The 21506-nt window shown below is 34.7% G+C and overlaps 1 protein-coding gene across 1 annotated transcript; it reads right to left on the bottom strand.

Moving 5' to 3' along the window:
• Window positions 1–2174: 2174 nt before the first annotated feature.
• Window positions 2175–3476, bottom strand: LOC131046513 (uncharacterized). Its single transcript, XM_057980274.2, has 2 exons — window positions 3043–3476; window positions 2175–2831 (listed from the first exon to the last, which is right to left on the bottom strand). The coding sequence occupies exons 1-2, from the start codon at window positions 3467–3469 to the stop codon at window positions 2473–2475; spliced, it is 786 nt and encodes a 261-aa protein (XP_057836257.1). The 5' UTR covers window positions 3470–3476; the 3' UTR covers window positions 2175–2472.
• Between the last annotated feature and the right edge of the window lie 18030 nt (window positions 3477–21506).

Consider the following 21506-nt stretch of genomic DNA (forward strand, 5'->3'; position numbering starts at 1 on the left):
AGAAGGTGACTCTCTAGTTGTTTTTTATATGGTCACAAATTGTTCCTTAAATTCTTGGCATCTTAAATATTGGTTGGATAAGATACTTGCAAAGCTCAAATTTTTTAATTCCTTCTCTATAGGTCATTGCTACAGTGAAGCCACCAGGGTGGCGGACTTTTTGGCAAATAAAGCCTTAGATGAAGATAATAAATCTTTGGTTGATGTGGATGTCAGTTGTTTACCCCCTCATCTTGTTTAACTATTCGAATATAACCTATTGTCTTAGCCTCGACCTTGTATCTTGTTTGTGATTATAACCAGGTATGCAGTTTAGTGTGGTGGTATTTGTGGCCTCCTTGTTCTTGCATATCTCCCCATTAAGTCTACATGTTTGCTTGTAATTCCAGCCATGGTACTCGTTGTGGCCTTGTTTAGGGGTTGGAGTTTTTTGGTTCGGGAGGTATCTTGTAATCATGCTTCATTTAGTACTTTGTGCCTGCTGTTTTTGTTTTTGGTTGTCCATAATATGATTTCATCTGTACAGCTTGCATGTGGGTTTAATCATGTTTACTTTGAGCTTTGTACTATTTGATTGGAGTTAATGAGTATATTGATATTCGCATTTTCAGTCGTGGCTAGCTCGTAGGCTTATTTATGATTGATTTATTATATCCTTCGTGGTGGCAGTTTAGGAATGTTTTCTTTTTTCACAATGAGGATCTCCTTCATGTGACAATATTGATTTATCATAAGTTTTGTTCATGTGAGTTATGGTCGTGCTTTTTTTGAGGAAGTTTTTCATTATTCTTTTTTGAGGTGGCGGTCTGCGGTTGTTTGTTTGCACGATTTGTCGTGGGCTAGCTTGTGTTGATCCTTATTCAGATATCATTCTCGTCCTTTGGTGGCTAAGCATACTCTTTTATGATGGCCTTTGGTTTCTTTATAAACCTGCTCTTTTTTGCATCACATTATCTCTTTTTGATGGAGGCTGCTAGTTATAGATTCTTGATGCCTGTTAAGCAACATGACTTCTAGGACTCTCATGGTTTGTTGATGAAAAGCTTGGTCGTCTATTTAAAAAAAATTCTCTAGATTTCTCTTTGGCTTTTTGCAAAGTACTCGGCAGACGATGGCTGGTGGAAAATGCAGATAGTTTTCTTGTTGAGGTTGCATCTCGTTTTATTACTATCTGTATGGACATGCTCTTGGATTCTTCTATGGTTAGGGTGCTATTGGATGCATACTTTCATCCCTATTTTTATTCTGCTACTGATATGGATAATGCTTTGTCTCTTTGTCATTTTGAGTTTGACATTTTTTCTTATGGTGGTTTCCTATCTCGTTCTCAATTACTATCTTTTGGCTGGCACAGTGAACTTCTTTTAGTTATGAGAGGAGGCTTGATTTCTAATCTTTATGATGATACTATGTTTACTCTGGTAGCTTTTTTAGATCATGTTTCTCCAGATATATTGGCAACAGTTGTTAATGTGTTTTCAAGTATTCACTTTCTACTAGATTCATTGAATGTGGTGATGTCTTCTCCAACTTCAGTTTTGACTCTTCAGATTGTGGCTTCTACAGTTCAAAATGATGCTATTATCCACCCTTCCTCTCCTCCATTGGAAAGTACCAGCTCTTGGTTTCTGCATTCTTGATGTTATATTCTCTCTCATTTAGAGAGAATTTTTACTCATATACTCTGTGGGGTTGGGTTTTTTGTCAACCAATATGGCTTTTGGGGAATCCTTGGGTTGGCTAGTTATTTCTCTTCGATCCTTGTTCTTATCTGCCTTTATTATGTATGAGCAAGGCCGAAGGTTTTCTTTACCTAGTTCTTTCCTACCAGTGCTCTTTGAACTAGGTTGTAAAAATTTTAAATATTAACAAAATTTAATGGTTCTCCACTTTTATTTAAAAGTAAAATAAAATATATGTTTCTTTCTGCTTGAAGGTTAGTATAGGATATAAACGATATATTATATGCAGACTGTCATGTAGAGAGTTCAGTGACCTGTCTTTCTCAAAAGATGTTCACACGAAGATGTTAAATCATGTCATAAATCTTAAGGAGATATGCTGAACACATTCCAACAACCTGTCTCCAGTACTATCCAAAAGAATTCAAACCTGCCACCCCAGTCTCATACCAAATTTTAGAAGAGAGAACAAAAATTAAGTGACATAGCAGATAGAAACAGGTTTATTTATTTAATTTATTCATAGAACAAGTAACAGTTCATTTCTCTTACAGAGAATTTCATGCCAGCATCAAAACAGAAACATGGAAACAGAACTAACAGCTTTTCCTAAACATGTTGGAAAATAGAGAATATGTGATATGTAGAAGGAGGCTCAGATAAATTCGGGAACTTAAGAAACAGTTGTGAGATGTAGAAGGCAGTCTAACTGCGGTTTTTAGTAGAACCTAGTGGGTAGCTTAAAAGTAGAAGCAGTTTTGAGATGTAGAAGGCAGTCTAACTGTAGTTTTTAGTAGAACCTAGTGAATGGCTTAAAAGTAGAAACAGTGATGCTGTCTGGGAACCACCAAAGGTACTCTGCATTGCTCTTGTATTCAACAGTCTCAAGTTCCTCCGGGTGCGTTTTCACATATTTCCTAAAGTCCGCAGGTCCTATGAAAGCGCCCATATTGTCTGCAATTACTCCGGTGCCCTTCCCCAACATCTCATTCTCCTTCAGTAGAAGATAATCTGGCATATAGCTGTGTACCCAGTGGTCGATGAAAACGAAATCAAAATGAGTAGTATTCATCTCCTTCAAAAATTGTTTGGCTACGTCAAGGCGCTCGTTGAATTTCCCTTGCACGGAAACGACTTTGGACGACAGCCCTGCCAAACAGAGACATTTCAAATATCAGATTCAATGTGATTTATTATAAAAAATGTGTATGGACAATGAATACCATTTATCATATCGATGAAATTTAATCTGAACCGTCAATTTTATAAAATTGGTCACAATCCAATCTATAAATAAGCCATATAATTTTGAAAGTTTCATGCATTTGATACACACAATTAACATAATTAAATGCGGTACCTGCGTGCTCTATGATTTGCCTGGCGATATTGTAGTTATCTGGGCTCATCTCAAAAGTGATAAGCTTACTGCCCTCCTTGTGCAGCTGCGAAGCAATCCTCACAGCAGAATACCCGCAGAATGTACCGAGTTCAATAACTACCCTTGGATTATATTTATCAAGGGCCTGATCTAAAATGGGTCCCTTGTCGTCGCCAATGTTCATCAACCAGCCAGAGGTTTTCGCATAGGCGTCCATTACATTTAACACAGAAAGAGGATTGCCCTTTTCAGCGGTTCTGATGACATGGGCGAGCATAGCTTTCTCTCGCCCGTCCCCTGCTTGGCCCGTCGCATAGAGCTCCTTCTTGTTGATCAATGCTTTCAGGAAGGAGAAGGTCGTGAATAGAGCTGCCATCAATGCTTTCAGAAAGGAGAGCAGAGCCATGTTGAACTCTAATGAAGATATGAGTGCATTGATACCTGCACAAGATGTATATTTATAGTAATAAATCATGCCCTGTGTTTTTCCTGTCAAAACATGTGCGCAAGAAATTAAAAAATGCTTGTCAACCACGCGCAAGAAAAAATCATCACAGTATTATGCATTTCTATGTATCTTGTGTCACGCAAAGACTTCTGGTCCACCTAGAACATTAGATTACGTATTTGAACAACAATGACAACACCATAGGTAATGCCTTACAAACTAATGTCATGTTTGTAGATAACTGATGCTGGACTTGAGAAATCTGCTAAGAGATCATGCAGTTTGATATTTCCGTAAATCATGTATTTCAGCTTCAGCTGAAAACTGGTGTCCACTGTCATGCCTCTCCTCTCATTGCATTCATAGTTTAGTTAACTAGACCTTGTTTCTTGCGAATAAAGCATGTAAACCGGTATAAGTTTTTTGTCCACGTCATTGGACTGTTAGCATGTTGTAACTGTTTGTTCTTTTTTAGTTAAGATATTTTGGTATTTCAAGCAAAGAATGCATGCCTTATTTTTTAACGGTGAATGCTCTGTTTTGAGCGGTTATAGGAACTCTATATTTAGAGGCCTTCTCCAAGTACGTGAACTATAAAAATGAGAGGCTAATTGTATTCTATGTATGCTATAATTAAAAACAGGGCATCTTTGTCTTTTCTTAAATTCTGAGTATGATTGGTAAATTCTGTAACTTAATATTTGATCACTTTATGTTATTGCTGTTATTGCATTATTCTTTATGATTATTAGTTTGCTATCAGCTGGGTATTAGAAACAGCGGTTCGTTTAGAATCTATAATTGATATCAGAGCAGGTATTTCTATTGGGTTAAAGTTTGTTTGTTGTTAGAATTTTGCCAAAGTGAACCATGTCGAATTCCAACAACTTTCCTGTTCCTGAATTTAATGGAAATGAATATGGTTATTGGTGTATAAAAATGATGACGTTCTTGGTAGGAAAAGATATGTGGGACATTGTTGAGTCAGGTTATAAGGAGCCATATGACTAGAATTCCATAACAGGCAATGATTTGACAGCCAAGAAAGAAGCCAAGAAGAAAAATGCTGAAGCATTGTTTCACATTCAAATAGCTCTTGATAAGAGCTTATTTCCTAGAATTTCAAATGCAAAGTCAGCTCAAGATGCCTGGAAGACTCTAAAAGAAGCTTATGAAGGCAATGATCAAGTCAAGGTAGTAAAGCTACAGACATTGAAGTGAGAATTTGAGAATTTAAACATGCAAGAGACTGAATGTGTGAGTGACTATTGTGTCAGAGTTAAAGATGTGGTTAATAAGATGGCCACACTTGGTGAAATTGTGAACAGTGAGGTTCTGGTTAAAAAGGTGTTGAGGACTCTCACCCCAAGGTGGAATCATGTTGCCATTATCATAGAAGAAAGCAAAGATTTGAAAACCCTTCAATTTGATCATTTGGTTGGATCTCTTATGTCTCATGAAGAGAGATTGAAAGATTCATTTGGAGAAAGTGATGTGAAAGCCTTTTCATCCAAATTGCAAATCACAAAGAAAGAGGAAGCCAACAACAACACTAAGAACAATCATGGTCAAGGTAGTGGCCAAAACCAGAATCATGCAAAAGGAAATAGAGGGAGAGGTGGCTCAAGAGGCAGAGGTAGCTCAAGAGAAAGAGGTAGAGGCAATTTTGATAAGAAAAATATTCAATGTTACCATTGTAATAGGTATGGCCACTTTGAAAGGGAATGCAGATTAAAAGAAGGTAAAAGCGTTAATTATGCTAAAGAAAGTGATGAAACTCCTCCAGAACATTTATTTTTATCTTACTCTAAAGGTGAAACTAGTAGTAAAGATATTTGGTATTTAGATTCTGGATGCTCTAACCATATGTCAGGGAATGAGAACTTGTTTTCAACAAAGGATAAGAGTTTCAAGTCCAAGATTTAGCTTGGTGATGACAAATCATTAGAGGTTGTTGCAAAAGGAGCTATGGAAGTCCACACAAAAGAAGGTACAAAAAGGGTTAATGATATTTATTATACACCCCAATTAAAGCATAATTTGTTAAGTGTTGGACAACTATGTTAGAAGAACTATAAAATTATCTTTGAGAATAAGAGATGTATAATTTATGAGGGCAATAGGATTGTGACTGTTGTGCCTATGACAAAGAATAGAATGTTCCCTTTGAATTTCGGTGAACATAACATCAACCTTGCCAATATGGTTATGGCATCTTAGGTATGGACATTTAAATTTTCATAGTTTGAAGACTCTAACATTACATACATTAGTTTCTGGTTTAGCTAAGGTTGAAGACCACAAGGAGGTTTGTGAAGGATGTGTCAAAGGAAAGCATGCAAGGGAAAGAATTCCAAAGGACAATGCATGGAGGGCTCATCACCCACTTCAACTTACTCATTCTGATATTTGTGGTCCTATGCAAACAAAGAGTTTGGGTAAGTCATCATATTTTATTACTTTTATTGATGATTACTCACGAAAATGTTTGGTATATTTTTTGAAGGCCAAAGATGAAGCCCTTGTTACATTCAAGAGGTTTAAAACATGTGTTAAAAATAAGAAGGGGTGCAGGATCAAATGTTTAAGGAGTGATCATGGAGGTAAATTTTGTTCAAGAGCCTTCCCAAAATACTGTCAGATGAATGGAATCAAGAGGCAACTCACCACTACATACACACCTCAACAAAATGGAGTAGCTGAAAGAAAGAATCGTACAGTGGTAGAGATGGCAAGGAGCATGTTACAAACCAAAAAATTGAGCAATAGTTTTTGGGGAGATTTGGTTGCTACAACAGTGTACATTCTCAATCGTAGCCCCACCAGTGCACTTGACCATATGACTCCTTATGAAGCTTGGTGTGAGAAAAAGCCTAATGTTAATCATTTAAAAGTTTTTGGTTGTCTCGCTTATGTTCATGTTCCTGATCAAAATAGACAAAATCTAGATGCGAAAACGTGAGTCATGCATTTTTATTGGGTATAGTGAGGAAAGCAAGGCTTGTAGGCTTTATAATCCTCTCACTAATAAGATTATTGTCTAAAGAGATGTGATTTTTTGATGAAGGGGGAGTTTATGGTCATCATCAAAAAGACCATATTGAAAAGGAAAAATTTGTTTTGAATGATGTTATTATTGATGATATTGATCATGAGCAGCCCACTAATATTTCTATTTCAAGTGTTTCAAATCTACCAAGTAGCCCATCATTTAATTCTTCAATTTAAAGAGAAAGTTCAACTGCAAGACCAAGTTCAAGCCCAGCTTCAAGCCCAAGTTCAACAAGAAAGGTAAGGAGATTGAGTGATATCTATCAAAAGAGTGCAAATCAAGCACATGAAGAGACTCCAATAGGTGAGACAGTTTTGTTTTATTAGCCAAGGCTGATTTTGAACCATCATGTTTTGAAGATGCATGTACTAATGACATTTTGATGCAAGAAATGCAAGAAGAGATGGAATCCATTCACAAGAATGATACTTGGGAGTTGACAAAGCTTCCACATGACAAGGAGAAGATTGGCATCAAATGGGTCTACAAGACCAAGTTTAATAGTGATGGAAGTGTTGAAAGACACAAGGCAAGATTAGTTGCGAAAGGCTTCATACAAAAATATGGAATTGATTATGAAGAGATAGTTGCACTAGTAGGAAGACAGGAGACCATTAGAATGTTGATTTCATTAGCAGCTCAGAAGAAGTGGAGCATACATCATATGGATGTGAAAAGTGCCTTCTTGAATGGGTACTTAGAAGAAGAGGTATATGTGGAACAGCCACAAGGTTTTGAGGTGGAAGGAAATGAACATCAGGTCTACAAATTGAAGAAGGCCTTGTATGGCCTAAAGCAAGCACCAAGAGCATGGTATGCTAGAATTGATGGATACTTTCAAGAGAATGGCTTCACAAGAAGTAAGAGTGAGCCTACACTTTACTACAAGAAAAAAGGTAATGAATTTCTTATGATAAGTTTGTATGTTGATGATCCATTGTATATGGGTAGTAATCCAAAGATAAAAGATGAGTTCAAAGTTTCTATGATGAATGAGTTTGAGATGAAAGATCTAGGACCCATGAAATATTTTCTAGGAATGCAGATTTATCAAAGGATAAAATTTTCACTTGTCAATCAAATTATGCAAGGGATATGATGGAAAAATTTGAAATGGTTAAATGTAACCCAAATTCAACTCCAAGTGCTCATGTAGTTGTGGTGTGTAGAGATGATGGTGTTGAATTAGTTGATGAGACAGAGTACACTAGTATTGTTGGGAATTTGATGTTTCTAATCCACACAAGGCCTAATATTGCTTATTCAGTTTCACTTATTTAAAGGTACATGACAAATCCATCAAAGACACACATGAAGGCAGTGAAAAGGATTTTGAGGTATGTTAAAGGCACTATAAATTTTGGTATTCATTACTACTCTTCTAAATAATTCAATCTTGTTGGCTTTAGTGATTCAGATTGGGGAGGTAGTTTGGATGACCATAAGTCTACATCTAGAAATTGTTTCTCTTTTGGTTCTAGTTTCATTACTTGGAGTTCCAAGAAGCAGAGCATTGTTGCCCTCTCATCCACCGAAGCAGAGTATGTTGCAGTTACTTCAGTGCATACACAAGCCCTTTGGCATAGAAAAATTCTTGAAGAAATCAGAGAGAAACAGGTTCAACCTACAGTGATTTATTATGACAATGCAAGTGCCATAAAATTAGCAAAGAATCCAGTCCATCACAATAGGACAAAGAATTTGGATTTGAAGTATCATTTAATTTGTGATTTGGTACAAAAGAGGGAAGTGGAATTAAAGCACATTAGCACTAAAGATCAGTTAGCAGATATCTTCACCAAAGCGGTTAAAAAAGTTCAGTTTCCAACACTTCGAGATCAGATTGTGAGCCATCTTAGCATCAAGACAGAGTATGTAGATAACTGATGCTAGACTTGAGAAATTAGCTAAGAGATCATGTAGTTTGATATTTCCGTAAGTCATGTATTTTAGCTTTAGCTGAAAACTGTGTCCACTGTCATGCATCTCATCTCATTGCATTCATAGTTTAGTTAACGAGACCTTGTTTCTAGGGAATAAAGCATGTAAACTGGTATAAGTTTTTTGTCCACATCATTGGACTGTTAGCATGTTGTAACTGTTTGTTCCTTTTTAGTTAAGATATTTTGGCATTTCAAGCAAAGAATGCATGCCTTATTTTTTAAAGGTGAATGCTCTGTTTTGAGTGGTTAAAGGAACTCTATATTTAGAGGCCTTCTCCAAGCACGTGAACTATAAAAATGAGAGGTTAATTGTATTCTATGTATGCTATAATTAAAAATAGGGTATCCCTGTCTTTTCTTAAATTCCGAGTATGACTGGTAAATTCTGTAACTTAATATTTGATCACTTTATGTTATTGTTGTTATTTCATTATTCTTTATGATTATTAGTTTTCTATCAACCGAATATTAGAAATAACAGTTCATTTGGAATCTACAATTGGTATTAGAGAAGGTATTTCTATTAGGTTAAAGTTTGTTTGCTGTTAGAATTTTACCAAAGTGAACCATGTCGAATTCTAAGAACTTTCCTATTCTTGAATTTAATGGAAATGAATATGATTATTAGTGTATAAAAATGGTGTCCTTCTTGGTATTTAAAGATATGTGGGACATTGTTGAATTACGTTACAAGGAGCCAGATGACTAGAATTCCGTAACACGCAATGATTTGATAGCCAAGAAAGAAGCCAAGAAGAAGAATGCTGAAGCATTGTTTCACATTCAAATAGCTCTTGATAAGATCTTATTTCCCAGAATTTCAGATGCAAAGTCAGCTCAAGATGCCTGGAAGACTCTAAAAGAAGCATACGAAGGCAGTAATCAAGTCAAGTTAGTAAAGCTACAAACATTGAAGTGAGAATTTGAGAATTTAAAGATGCAAGAGATTGAATGTGTGAGTGACTATGGAATCTACAATGTTGGCAACAATTTTCATTCTTGGGTAAAGCTAAACATGGCCGGCATTTGTTGGTTGCATAATAAGGTTGAGTCAAATTTGGGCCGCATTTGATGGTTATATTTGATAGTATGCATTTTGATGGTTACATTTGATGGATCTATTATGAGTAGAGTTTTTATAGTATATTTGGTTGAGCCAAATTTGGCATTATATTTGGTAGTTGCATTTCATGGTTAGATGTATTATGAATATAGTTTGAATATCATATTTTAAATTTTGGTTTAGTTCATCTAAAATCACACTTTACTTTTGAGTAAAACTCATCGATTAGGGTATGTTCCCATGTGGCTACTTAGCTTATTTTGGCTAGCAGCCATTGCTCAATATTTTTAGGAATTATTTGTGGAGCAGTTGGTCCCATGAATATTTGTCTTTGTTGTTTATTTTTAAGAAAAATAATTTAATTACTTTTTAATAGTATTAATACTAATTTGTGCACTTAAAATCTGAAAACAAAATAGAAATAAAATCTTAAACAAAGAGGAAGAATAAATTGTGGAGCCACATGGCACTTTTGTTAATAAGCAGTCACTGCTTATTTCTAGCCCCCACTTTTGTTAATTTGTTAGGGTTGTAGATTTGCAATTTTTTTTATGTTATATTATTTCTTTTGTAATGGAAGTTAATTTTGTTTGTTTGCTTGCATTCTTTGTGGAATTTTTTAGGTTTTCATGTCTACAAGAATTCACCAATTCTTTAAATGTACTCAACCACCATTTCTCTACAATTACTAAAATTTTGATAGATTTTAACAATTATACATCACATAGAGCACCCTAGGAAGTTAGTTACCAAGATGTTGCATGAATTATGTTTGCTAAAGAATCCCCTAATGGGTTTTCCCTATTATTAAATTTGGAAATGTATATTATTGTAAGATAATTTTACTTTAATAAGATATTTAGTACGAAGGTCCTCCTAAAAATTACTATAAAATTGGGTCATGAATGCTTAGGTCCTATGTGGGATTCAAGTTGACATCATTAGAATTTTACTAAAGGACTTTTTTCTTTTTCATTTTGTTAAATCCAACCATTTTTTAATGTTGCCACTAACATTTTAATCCTTTTTTACTTGTATTTTCACCCTTGACTAAAGATTTCATTGTCAATATTAAGAAATCTCTACTTATCCTAGTATAGGTCGATTTTCCTAGTTTATCTTTACCATGTCATATTAGTTTGATATAGTATATAGCCTCTCTAGCTTCTATTATGTGTGTCAAACCGAACATTTTATATTTTTATTTTAATTTGAAACTATAAGAGGTTCTAAATAGAAGTGGATCTTTCTAAAGATTTAAATGTGATACTTGATATCCAAATCAATCAAGTGAGATACACTCAATGTGTCCTCAATTTAAATTCAACCAACACTTTCTTTAGTTGCCAATATGCTAAGCATAAGACCTATGACTTCCCATTGTTGTCTCCTCAATATATATACAACACTAAACCCACTTTTAGATATTTGAATTATATTGAAAGGAGAAAGGTGATCTATAGTGAAAATTCCAAAAGCCAACAATATTACTAATAATATCCCCTCAACAAAATCACCATCAAGATCAAGGGGTAATCATTTGACATTTGAAATCCCATAATATAGTTTCAATACTTCCCAACATGAGCAAATGAGATGAATTCCCTCATGTGGATGTTGGATTATTTTCAGTGATGTCAAGGGGAAATTTTATTGTTAGAGGTTAATTTGTGCCAAAATTATAACATTACTATCAAGATATCATTGGGAAAGGAAAGAGTTGATTAAATTTACAAAATAATGGTTTATTTCCTACATGAGTTGATCCTTGTTTAAGGCCCTTTCCTTGATTATAAATTACAAAATAAAAAATAGATAAAATGGGACCACCCATGTCATAGAGACAGTCCAAATGGATGGGCATTGAAATTATAAATAAATAAATTTCTAGAGGAATTGACCCTCTCTCAACTTTGACACCTAATTTGAAAGGGTATTTAAATTAAATAACATTTATTTTATGCCCTCATGTATGAAATCCTTTAAGAGTCACCCATCTTGGGTAAAGATATGCTTGAGTGGGGTATATAAGAAGATAAATTGATGGTGGTAGAAGCCATAAATTATTAAACATCTCTCCCAATTTTAGATTAGATTTGTAAGTAAAAATCAAAGTTTTAGGAGCAGTTATTTGGAAAATTTATGAGCAAATGATTGAAAACCATATTGCAGATTTATATGTAACCTAGCATAAATCAATAAAGATTATAAGAAAAATTTAAAATAAATATTATATTGAGGAGACTTATGGAGAATTAGAATCGATCCTAAGAAATATTTCATATAATTATTATATAATTTTTTGGTGGTCAGTACCTCTTAATTAAGGAGGTCATGAGGTTGGTTCCTCTCATTCAAGGAAATGGGTGTCTCTTGTTGATTTGGTTCTTATAAAAGGGGATTGGTGTCTCTAGTGTGTTGATGCATACAAATAATTAAGAGGGGATTGGTGTCTCCTATGGGTCAATGTATAAATGTATAAAATCTTCCTAAGAAGATTTGTTCAACAATCTATTGCATTATAAAGTTAGTTTTAGAAACATCTAAAAAATGATATATATATATATATATATATATATATATTTCTTCTTCTTATGAGTAGTATAGTTTAGGTATTATTCTCAAATAATTTGTGAATAATTAAAAAATTAAAAATAGATCCAAATTCATGGTTATAGATACTTTCCTTGGCATATTTTTATTGAGAACCATCTACATAGCATAATATCTAATATAACTCATAGAATATCACAAGATACTTGTGAACGGTGACTCCGCTTGGTTTTGTAGAGACAAAAGTACATGAGACATAAATATTTGATTGATTCTTGTTCATTGGAAACAGATCTTAGAGCCTATTTATATAACATGTCTAATTGTTAGGAGTTCTAAGATTATCAATTGGAAACACTAACATAATGTATGCAATTATTATGTGTGGTCATACATTGTTCTATATATTCCACATTGTGGAGGCACCAGGGTATTGGTTGTACACTTTTATCACACACCAAAAACTTGATTGTGTTATCATAGTACCCTTTTTTAGTATTCTACCAAGATTACCCAAGAAACAATGAGATATTTTGGCCTTAAAATATCTATTCTAGTATAAATATCACCTACCATAGTACAACTTGATCACCATTATGATAGATCTTCATTTTTTCATGAGCCACTTAGTATAGCAAAAATTCCTATCCTTGTGACTACATGTGGACATGACTCCTAATAAGAATATAAGGATCCAACTCTTCCAAGAGGCCTTACTTTTTCCTTTTTGCAACATTACTCCTAGTAATTTGCAAAGGATCTTACTACTCTTAGATTTTATGTCTTCTCTCCCTTTCATATGGCTCCTAGGGAGGATATGTGAATTTGACTCCTCCTTGATGACATACTTAGGTATTGTATATGCTCCATATGTGTTACCAATGTTGACCATATTGCTCACTTTGTACTTTTCTTTTATCTTGATGTTGTAGATTGACAATATCCTAAGCCTTAGGGACAAACACTTTGAAAAGACTGGAGTTTTCTTGTCTCTTTGATGTCTAGATGAAAGAATCTCTGGATTCTCCATGATTAATCAAGAGTATGAGAATAAGATAATAATCCTACTAAAGTAAGGGATAAATCGAGTTTCTTAAATTGCATCCCTTTATAATTTCAGACTAGGTTTAGACCAACTTTTGTAAATGTTCCTAATTTATGCTTAGTTGTGCTAAGTTTTGGGATTGTTTCCATTAAATTTATGAGTTCCTCTATTTGTGACAATTTGTTATGGCTTGGATGCTAGGAACCCTTGTGTATATTCAATTTGGATTTAAAATTTTAAAGATGAATGTAAACTTTTAAACAACAAAAAAATATGCTTTGATGTTAGCCTTCCACAAGAACTAATTTGAGAAGATGTAAGTTACATATAAATACATTTATGTCTCTCATTTGAAAATCTAACTTATAAATTCTAAGGCCTAAAATGAAAGTTCAATCAATCTATTGAAATCAATTAGAATAAATCTACAATCAAGGAGTAAATTAATCAAGCAGACAACTTTGTTATAATAATCATGATCAACTAGATTACATTTCTCCATAATGAAACAATTCACTAATATGTCCTCGAATACCAAGCCTTGTGTTCAACTTCATGCCAAAGGTTTCATTGTTGAAGTAATATTTGTCAATTCTATATTTCCATTATTGTTTATTCTCTATCATCTTTAGGACATGCACTCTTTTCATTAACATAATTATTGTGGAGGTGGGAACACTAACATGGCATTTCACTTAGGCAATCTCCTATACAATATAACTCTTCTTCCTTGTTTCATGTGTGCTGGGTTTCAGATCATATTGTTAAACATACGCAAGGATATAGAGAAAACTCTCATAGATTATGACAACTTTTTAACAAACAAAAGCACCTAGGTTAGAGCACCCAACATCCATGTCCAAATATTTTAATCTATTTTCTTGGAAGAAACACCTATAAGGTCTCTCAATTGTGTTCCTTCCCCTCAATCAAACTTAGAAATATATTAGAACGGGGTTCCCAACACTTCATTCTAACATATTTCTTTTTAGTTTTTTGATCTAGGTTCCTCTCTACATCTCTTTTCTAGATCTAGCTTGTTGTGTCTGTTATCTATTATATTATCTCCAATAATTGTTGAAAAGACTCATTTTATCATCATTAGCCTAGATCTCATACACTCACTTGACAATCTCAATTTTTGTACAACAAAAGCATATAATCCTAATTTTTATCTCTCTAATCAGGATTCTAGCTAAACCTACTCATGTTCCTAAATCTATGTGCTACATATTTAAGATCTAAGTTGTCATCCATATGCATAAGATCTTATTTTCATACATATCAATCTCTCCCCATAAGATTTTGTGCCAAAAAAATTTATCAAAGAAATGAAGGATCTAGATAATTTTAAGATGGACAAGCTTCATGGGATCCTCACAAACATATAAAATGAGGACTAAGAATATGAAGACATAAAAAAGAATCTAAGAAGTTAAAGACTAAAGAAGCTAAATCAAGTAAAATTTTAAGTGATTAAGAAGAAGCTCACTTTGTGAGGAAGCTCATGAAGGGATCCAATGAGCACAAAGGTATGTGTATATTTTATTTTTCATTTCTCATAATATATGTCATGTTTTTTCTATGTTTCAATAGAACGAGACTGAAAATAGTGAAGAGGAAGAAGACCGTAGAAAAAGAAAAGGAAGGAAATATCTACATAACAACAAAAGGTGCACAAGAAGGAAGCATCGAAAGAAGAAAGACATATGAAGGCATAAAAATAGCTTTTATATCCAAGAACATAATAGCTCCTAAAAATAAAAAAATGTTATTTTTCCTGACAATGATAGAGAAGAGACACTATTCATGGGAATAGTAATAGGAGATGATGCCCTAAAATGTTAATAAAAAGAAAACGAATATATAGAAGTAGAAGAGGATGCCATGGTAGATCTAGAGGAAGAACATATTTGTGCCCTAGATGAAATCAAGATGCTTAAGATGAAGAAATCAAAGATAAACTACAAACTTAGGAGGATGCTGAAAGTAAGGTGAAGCTATCTCCAAATTTTGGAGAGTTAAAAAGGATGACCATGGATTTGAAGATACAAATTGAGAGGGAAAAATAAATTGTAGAAGTTGTAAGAGATCAAGTAAAGGAAAAGGAATTAGATTGTGAGAAATTAGAGCTTGAAATTATTCTGATGTGGAAGGTGTTGGACAAAGATAATGATTAATTGAATCAAAGTATGATGTTTGGACAAAGTATGATGTTTGGAGAGAATGATAAAATAGTGGAGGACATTATCAACTCTTAAATATCACATTACATTAAGACTGGTCTTGGCTTTGAGGAAATCTAGAAGATGAGAAAAAATGATACAAATTCTAAGGCTATACAACTACCAAAGAAGATTAATAAAGAAGAGCCTAAAGGATATGTCGATGCACTCAAGAACTCCATCAATAGTAGCACCAAGAAGGAAAACCATAATTTCTAACAAAAGAACAACATTCATTGCAAATACAACCATGAGAGATTCAAAAAATCATTCTCACCCAAGCAATCTCTTTTTTCCAATTTCCATCATTCCTGCTTTGGCTATTGCTTCTTTCTTAATTAATTTGGCAATAATTGACATACATTCACCTATAATATACTAAACATGTTGTAGTCACACAAATCTGTCCAGCTTAATTAAATAAATATTCGCTATTTATTTGATTAAAAATCTACTAGCCATCAGTTAATTAAATTAATATTTAATTAATTCATCCCCAAACATTCTTCTATTAATTAAATAAATTATTCAATTTATTTTAATTAATTCATTAAAATCAAATTCCAATTAATTAAATAAATAAAATCAATTTATTTAATTAAAATCCTTTTTTCTTCTTTTAAATAAATTAAATAAAACATTTATTTAAATCATTATCCCCACCCCACTTGCATTTTCCTACAAATGCAACTTGCACACATTTATTGAAATAAATGAATTTTTATTTTAAATAAAATCTTATTTTCCCTCACCCACCAAATCCACTTGCATGCCTAAACCCCTTCTAGATTCTTCTAATCACTTCTAATTAGCCTAAACCATCTTCTAAACTTTGTCACATTCCAAAGCAAAATGGAGTCACTTCTCAAAGCCTAAAAGTCTTTGAGAACCATTAAAGGCTTTCAACCTTCAACCACCAAAATCCTTAAAGTCTTTGAAAACCATTGAAGGCTTCCATCCTTCAACCACTTAATCCCCAAAGTCTCCAATAACCATTAATGGTTAATTCAACCCTCCCACATGGTTAAAACATTTGTTTTGACTCAACCTCTACCCAACCCAAGGGTCTCATCAAGCCTTTAATGCTTTGACCATGATTATCTCTTAATCATTTGCACAAAGGTTTATCCTTGGATTAACTCTTAATCCAATGGGTAATCTTAACTTAGACTTGACTTTTAGCCTTTAGATAACCATGAGGTCTTCTCAGGCCTTTAATGCCTCCAACCTCTTCTTTCAACCCAACCCTATGTTGACACTTGTCACCATTTTATTGGTACAAATTGTGCACATGGATCCCCAACTTTCAAGCTTGACCCTTGATTAAACTTTTCAATCCTGGCCATCCATTGCTCCATTTTTCCTATAAATAGAGCCCATTCCTTCATAATCCAGATCCTGAAAACTTGTATGCATCTAAGCTATAGACATTTTAGCATAAGCAATCTAATATCTTATCATTTTGGTTAAAATACATCATTTTAGCATAATATTAGCTTTTCATTTCATATTTGGAGCTATACTACAAATCTCAATCCTCCATAAGCATCCATAGTGCAAAAAGCTGCTGAGAGCTACACTATTTTGGAACTTGAAGAGGAGAGGAACAAGGGAGAAGAAGCTAAGGCCATGCTAAGAGGTAGTTGGAGATGTCTCTTGATCTTTGTTTTACTTATTAGATATATTAGCATGTCTCTTTGTGTCTCTTTTGGTATGCCTTCATAGTTTAGTTTTAGATTGACTAACACTAATGTTTTTGTGTGTTTGGTGTTCTTTGATCATAGAATAACCTTGTGCCATTTAGGAGGGCATCATTTGGTGAACCCGGCATGAATCGAACACGCAACCTTCTAATCTTTTTTGTTAAACTAACATATTTTGCTTGTTAAAAGTGCCACACAGGTCGCGCTTCGACGCTATTGAACACGTTTTAGCACTATCGAAACTTTTTCTTTCAGCACTATTGTCCCTAAAATAGCGCTATTGAAAATGTTTCAGCGCTATTGACATTATTCTGGCGCTTTTTTTATCGTTCTGGCGCTATTGAAACACTTCTGGCGCTTCTGACCTTTCTGTTTCTTCTATTCTTTCAGCGCTATGGTGTAAATTAGCACTTATGTAAACGCAGACTAGCACTGTTGTATAAATTAGCACTTCTGTCCAAAACGCAGACTAGCGCTATTGCGACAGAGTGTTGTCCAAAGTCGCCTTGTAACCGAAAAATTGAACATCTTAGGCTTGTGGAAGCCCCCCTTGAACATTGATTTTACTAACTTGTTTTTGTTCATGCAGGTTAACAACTCACTATAAAAAATCACAAATTTGTCATTCAGTGCTTAAAAAGAACTTGAGAAAAAAAAAAACACAAAACAAAATTTTTTTTTTTTCATTGTTTTCTAGTTAGGACTCATTTTCTTTTGGTGCTTAAAATCAACAACACAAATTTGATTTCCTTGCATCAATTTGGACCTAAAATGTACAATCCACACTTCAAAAATTTGGTGCAAATAAAATACACAATCCACTTGTTTTGATTTTTTTGCAAACAAATTTTATTTCAAGCAAAAAATGTTTTTCATTAAGTTGACCAGGATTTCCAAATTTTTAGATTACAACACATTTTGCCATTGAAGTTAAAACGAACACCATGGCTATTGGAGAAACATCTCCAAATGGTTAGATCACATTTGCAAATGCTGGATTAAAAAGAACAAGTGTTTTACGTATTTGGCACACTTGTGCACAAAAGTCAGTCGAGTGGTCCTACCTCTAACACACACTATCCTCTCCCTTGGCTCTCGTGGTCCTAGGTGCAAGAGAAAAGTGTTAGTAACACTCAAATTTTATCTTTTTAAGAGAGGCCTGCCAAGGGATCGATACTCTTAGGAACGACCTCGAGCGGTAAATCCTTCGAGCCGCTATAGAAATCAGGTGAGAGCAAAAGATGTAGCCTTGGGTATAGCTGTTCCTACAATGTAACTGGCCGAAAGGACAAATGGGCCCCACCACCAGTTACAAGGCTCTTAAGTGAGTTACTGTAGAATGAACCTATGTCCAAAGCCATCGAACATGACTAAACACCTTTAAGTAGTAGCCCACCTGTTCTATTGATTGAGGATATTTGAGATATAATTTAGTGCAAGAGCATAGATGGTTTTGCTCCCAAGATACTCACCATGCATATTTCCTTGAGTAGAAACATAGCTTTTTGAAAAGTCACTTGTGGCTTGATAAAAGTGGTGACTCCCCCATCATAGGGATCATCTATTTGTTATGCTCGTGCAAGACTTAGTATATCACATCCTTACCTGCCACGACGGGATTCATAAGGTATGTAGTACCAAAGTCGAAGAAATATCAAGATGTGGGCTAAATTTATCACAACTGGCCATTTGACCTTAGGGATAAAAAGTGTTTAAAGTGTGTTCGTTTTACAGACCTAGTGCAAATTGAGCCGACTTCAGACTTTGGAAATACACCTTAAAATACATCTAAAGGAAGGGTGAAAAACAAGTCCAAGGATTGGGTTGATCTAGACCCATACTCATTTGTGCCTTTTGAGGCAACATTCTTGTGTTTGTGTGCTTGCTTTGCTTTCTTGTCAAAGAAAAATGAGAAAATCAATCCCAAAAACACAGTATTCATCCAACATTTCTCAAAAACAAACAAAAATACCAAAAACAAAGTGCAAACAACAAAGAGACAAATTTTATGACCATTCTTCACATCTTGCGAAAGAAGAAGTGTCATCAGAATATCAACTTGAAAAGGAGACCATTAAGCTCAAAGGCTTTGATCAAAAGGAGGAAATTCTTCTATCTCAATAGACAAATTTTTGTCTCACATAGAGTCTTTCTACATCGCATGCGTCTATACCTTCAAGGTAAAACAAACGAGTTTGATTCAGAATCATTGAATCATAGAGCTTTTATGCAATATAGAGCTCTGAGTTATCACAAGAATCAAGGAGGAAAGATTAATCCCAACTTCTTCCCAAACATCTGTATCACCTACAACACAGCTCGAGAAGTGCCACCAACACCTGAAAGGGAAGAAGTAGAGTTTGTTCCATTTGTAACACAAAGTTTTTATTGAAGTTGAAAACAAAGCATCCATCATCTTACTCATTCATCATCACTTCATCAATAACCCGTCCCAAATCTCAAAACATTAAGAGGTTCTTGTCCCAAGTTCTTTTTTAGATATTGCTTGAAATCAAACACATCACATCACTTTTTAGATTGTTTCTACATCTAGGATAAGCTCATCCTAAGAGACACATCTACGCAGGTTAAAACTAGTTCATGAGTGAATCCTCTCATTACTAGGTAGTCAAAATCTGTAACACATCTCAGATTTCTCTACACCTTATCACATCCAAAATCTATCAAAACAAGCAAGCAATTCAAAGAAGGAATTTCGGTTACATCTACTTTAGAGCGCTAGAGATGTACATACCACACAATCCACCAACCATCAATCTTTCATTTCATCAACAACTCATCATCATCTTCAATCAACTTCAAAACAAACTTGCAAACAAAATGGCTCAAACCCGATCACGGTCAAGGCATCAAGAAATAGAAATTGAGGAAGAAGAGGACAACCTCAATGAATTTCAAGAAGCACTTGGAGGAAATGTGAATGACGAAAACCCAAGTACTCCCACTCCTTCAACAATCGAAAGGGTTCAGCATAACCCTCATTTTAATAGATTGTTTGATGAAATACTCAGGAGCAATGCAGATGCTCACTTCTTAAAACTCACTCAAGAAGGAGCCAAACTCCCCTCTAACTTTGATCTTGCCCAATTAAGACAAGCATCAGAAAGACAAAGTCGCCATGAGGAGGAAAGAGGAAGAAATCACACCAGATATAACATTCCCCGAGGTAACCCACCACCTCCTCCTCCAAATGAAATGGAGATGTTGCGGCAACAAGTTGAGAATCTCGCCCAACAACTTCATAGTGGTGTTAAGACCAATCAATTCTCACTTAACGACATTTGTCTCTATCCTTTTGATAGGAATCTTTATATGCCACCCTTTCCACGCGGGTTCGAAACACCAAAATTCAAAAAATATAGAGGAAAGGGGGATCCGCATGATCATGTCCGAGAATTTCATTCCACTTGTCTTGAAGTAGCATATGAAGACACATACCTAATGCGCCTTTTTCCCCAAAGCTTGGGAGGAACAACCACATCATGGTTTTCCCGACTTCTAGGTGGCATTAGAACATTTGAGGAACTCATCCAGAAGTTTCTATCTCATTACTCTTATAACATTGAACGCGACATCACCATGGCTGATCTGTGCAATACCAAACAAAAACAAGTGAACTATTCTCAGTATTCCTGCAATGATGGCGCCAAATGTCTAGCAGACGTTCTCTTCAGTTACCTGAATGAGAACTAGTGGAAATTTTCATTTCCAACTTAAACGAAGAAATGGAATTTCACCTGGATGTCAAAGACATAGACTCCTTTAACGATATGATCACCAAAGGTATAAAATGTGAAAGGGCACTCATCAAGAAAGGACTCATCAAAATCTTTAATGAACCAAAAGATGGTCCTCGCCCGCGCTTCAATAGTGATAAGCCAAACTTCTGGAACAAGAATAAGAATATCGTCAATGATGGGGTTGTGGATGCTCGAACTATCCAAAATGCACAACCTGTGGTTTGATTTGCAAGACAAAATCCTCCACCTCAGAATAACACAAATGTTCCTCCTAATCAAGGTCTCATCACATCTCAAGATGAACCAAGACCTCGTCCACAAAAACAAAAACGCACATACACTCCCTTAGGGGAACCCATTGAAACAGTGTTGCGACAACTCCTTTCTCAGAATTTGGTCACTCTACCTAAGCTATCAAACTATGAGCCTCAAGTCAAACCGGCATGGTGGAGAGATACTGAACACTGTGAGTTCCATCAAGGACGAGGACACAAGACAAGTAATTGTCACCGATTGAAAGATCTCATTCAGGATCTTATTGATCGAGGAGAAATTGAGATTGAAGGACATGACCCAAAAACAACAAATAATGATCATCAGATGTTCAAGTATCCACTTCCATCACAAGATCAAAGGGGTCCTTCCACTTC

This window comes from Cryptomeria japonica, chromosome 7, assembly GCF_030272615.1.
Source record: "Cryptomeria japonica chromosome 7, Sugi_1.0, whole genome shotgun sequence".
Taxonomy (NCBI): domain Eukaryota; kingdom Viridiplantae; phylum Streptophyta; class Pinopsida; order Cupressales; family Cupressaceae; genus Cryptomeria; species Cryptomeria japonica.

Excerpts from the sequence above, each read along its gene's own strand:
- LOC131046513 (XM_057980274.2), bottom strand. The coding sequence starts at position 3,469 with ATGGCTCTGCTCTCCTTTCTGAAAGCATTGATGGCAGCTCTATTCACG. Across the intron at positions 2,832-3,042 it reads GCAAATCATAGAGCACGCAG|GGCTGTCGTCCAAAGTCGTT; the intron begins GTACCGCATTTA and ends TCTGTTTGGCAG.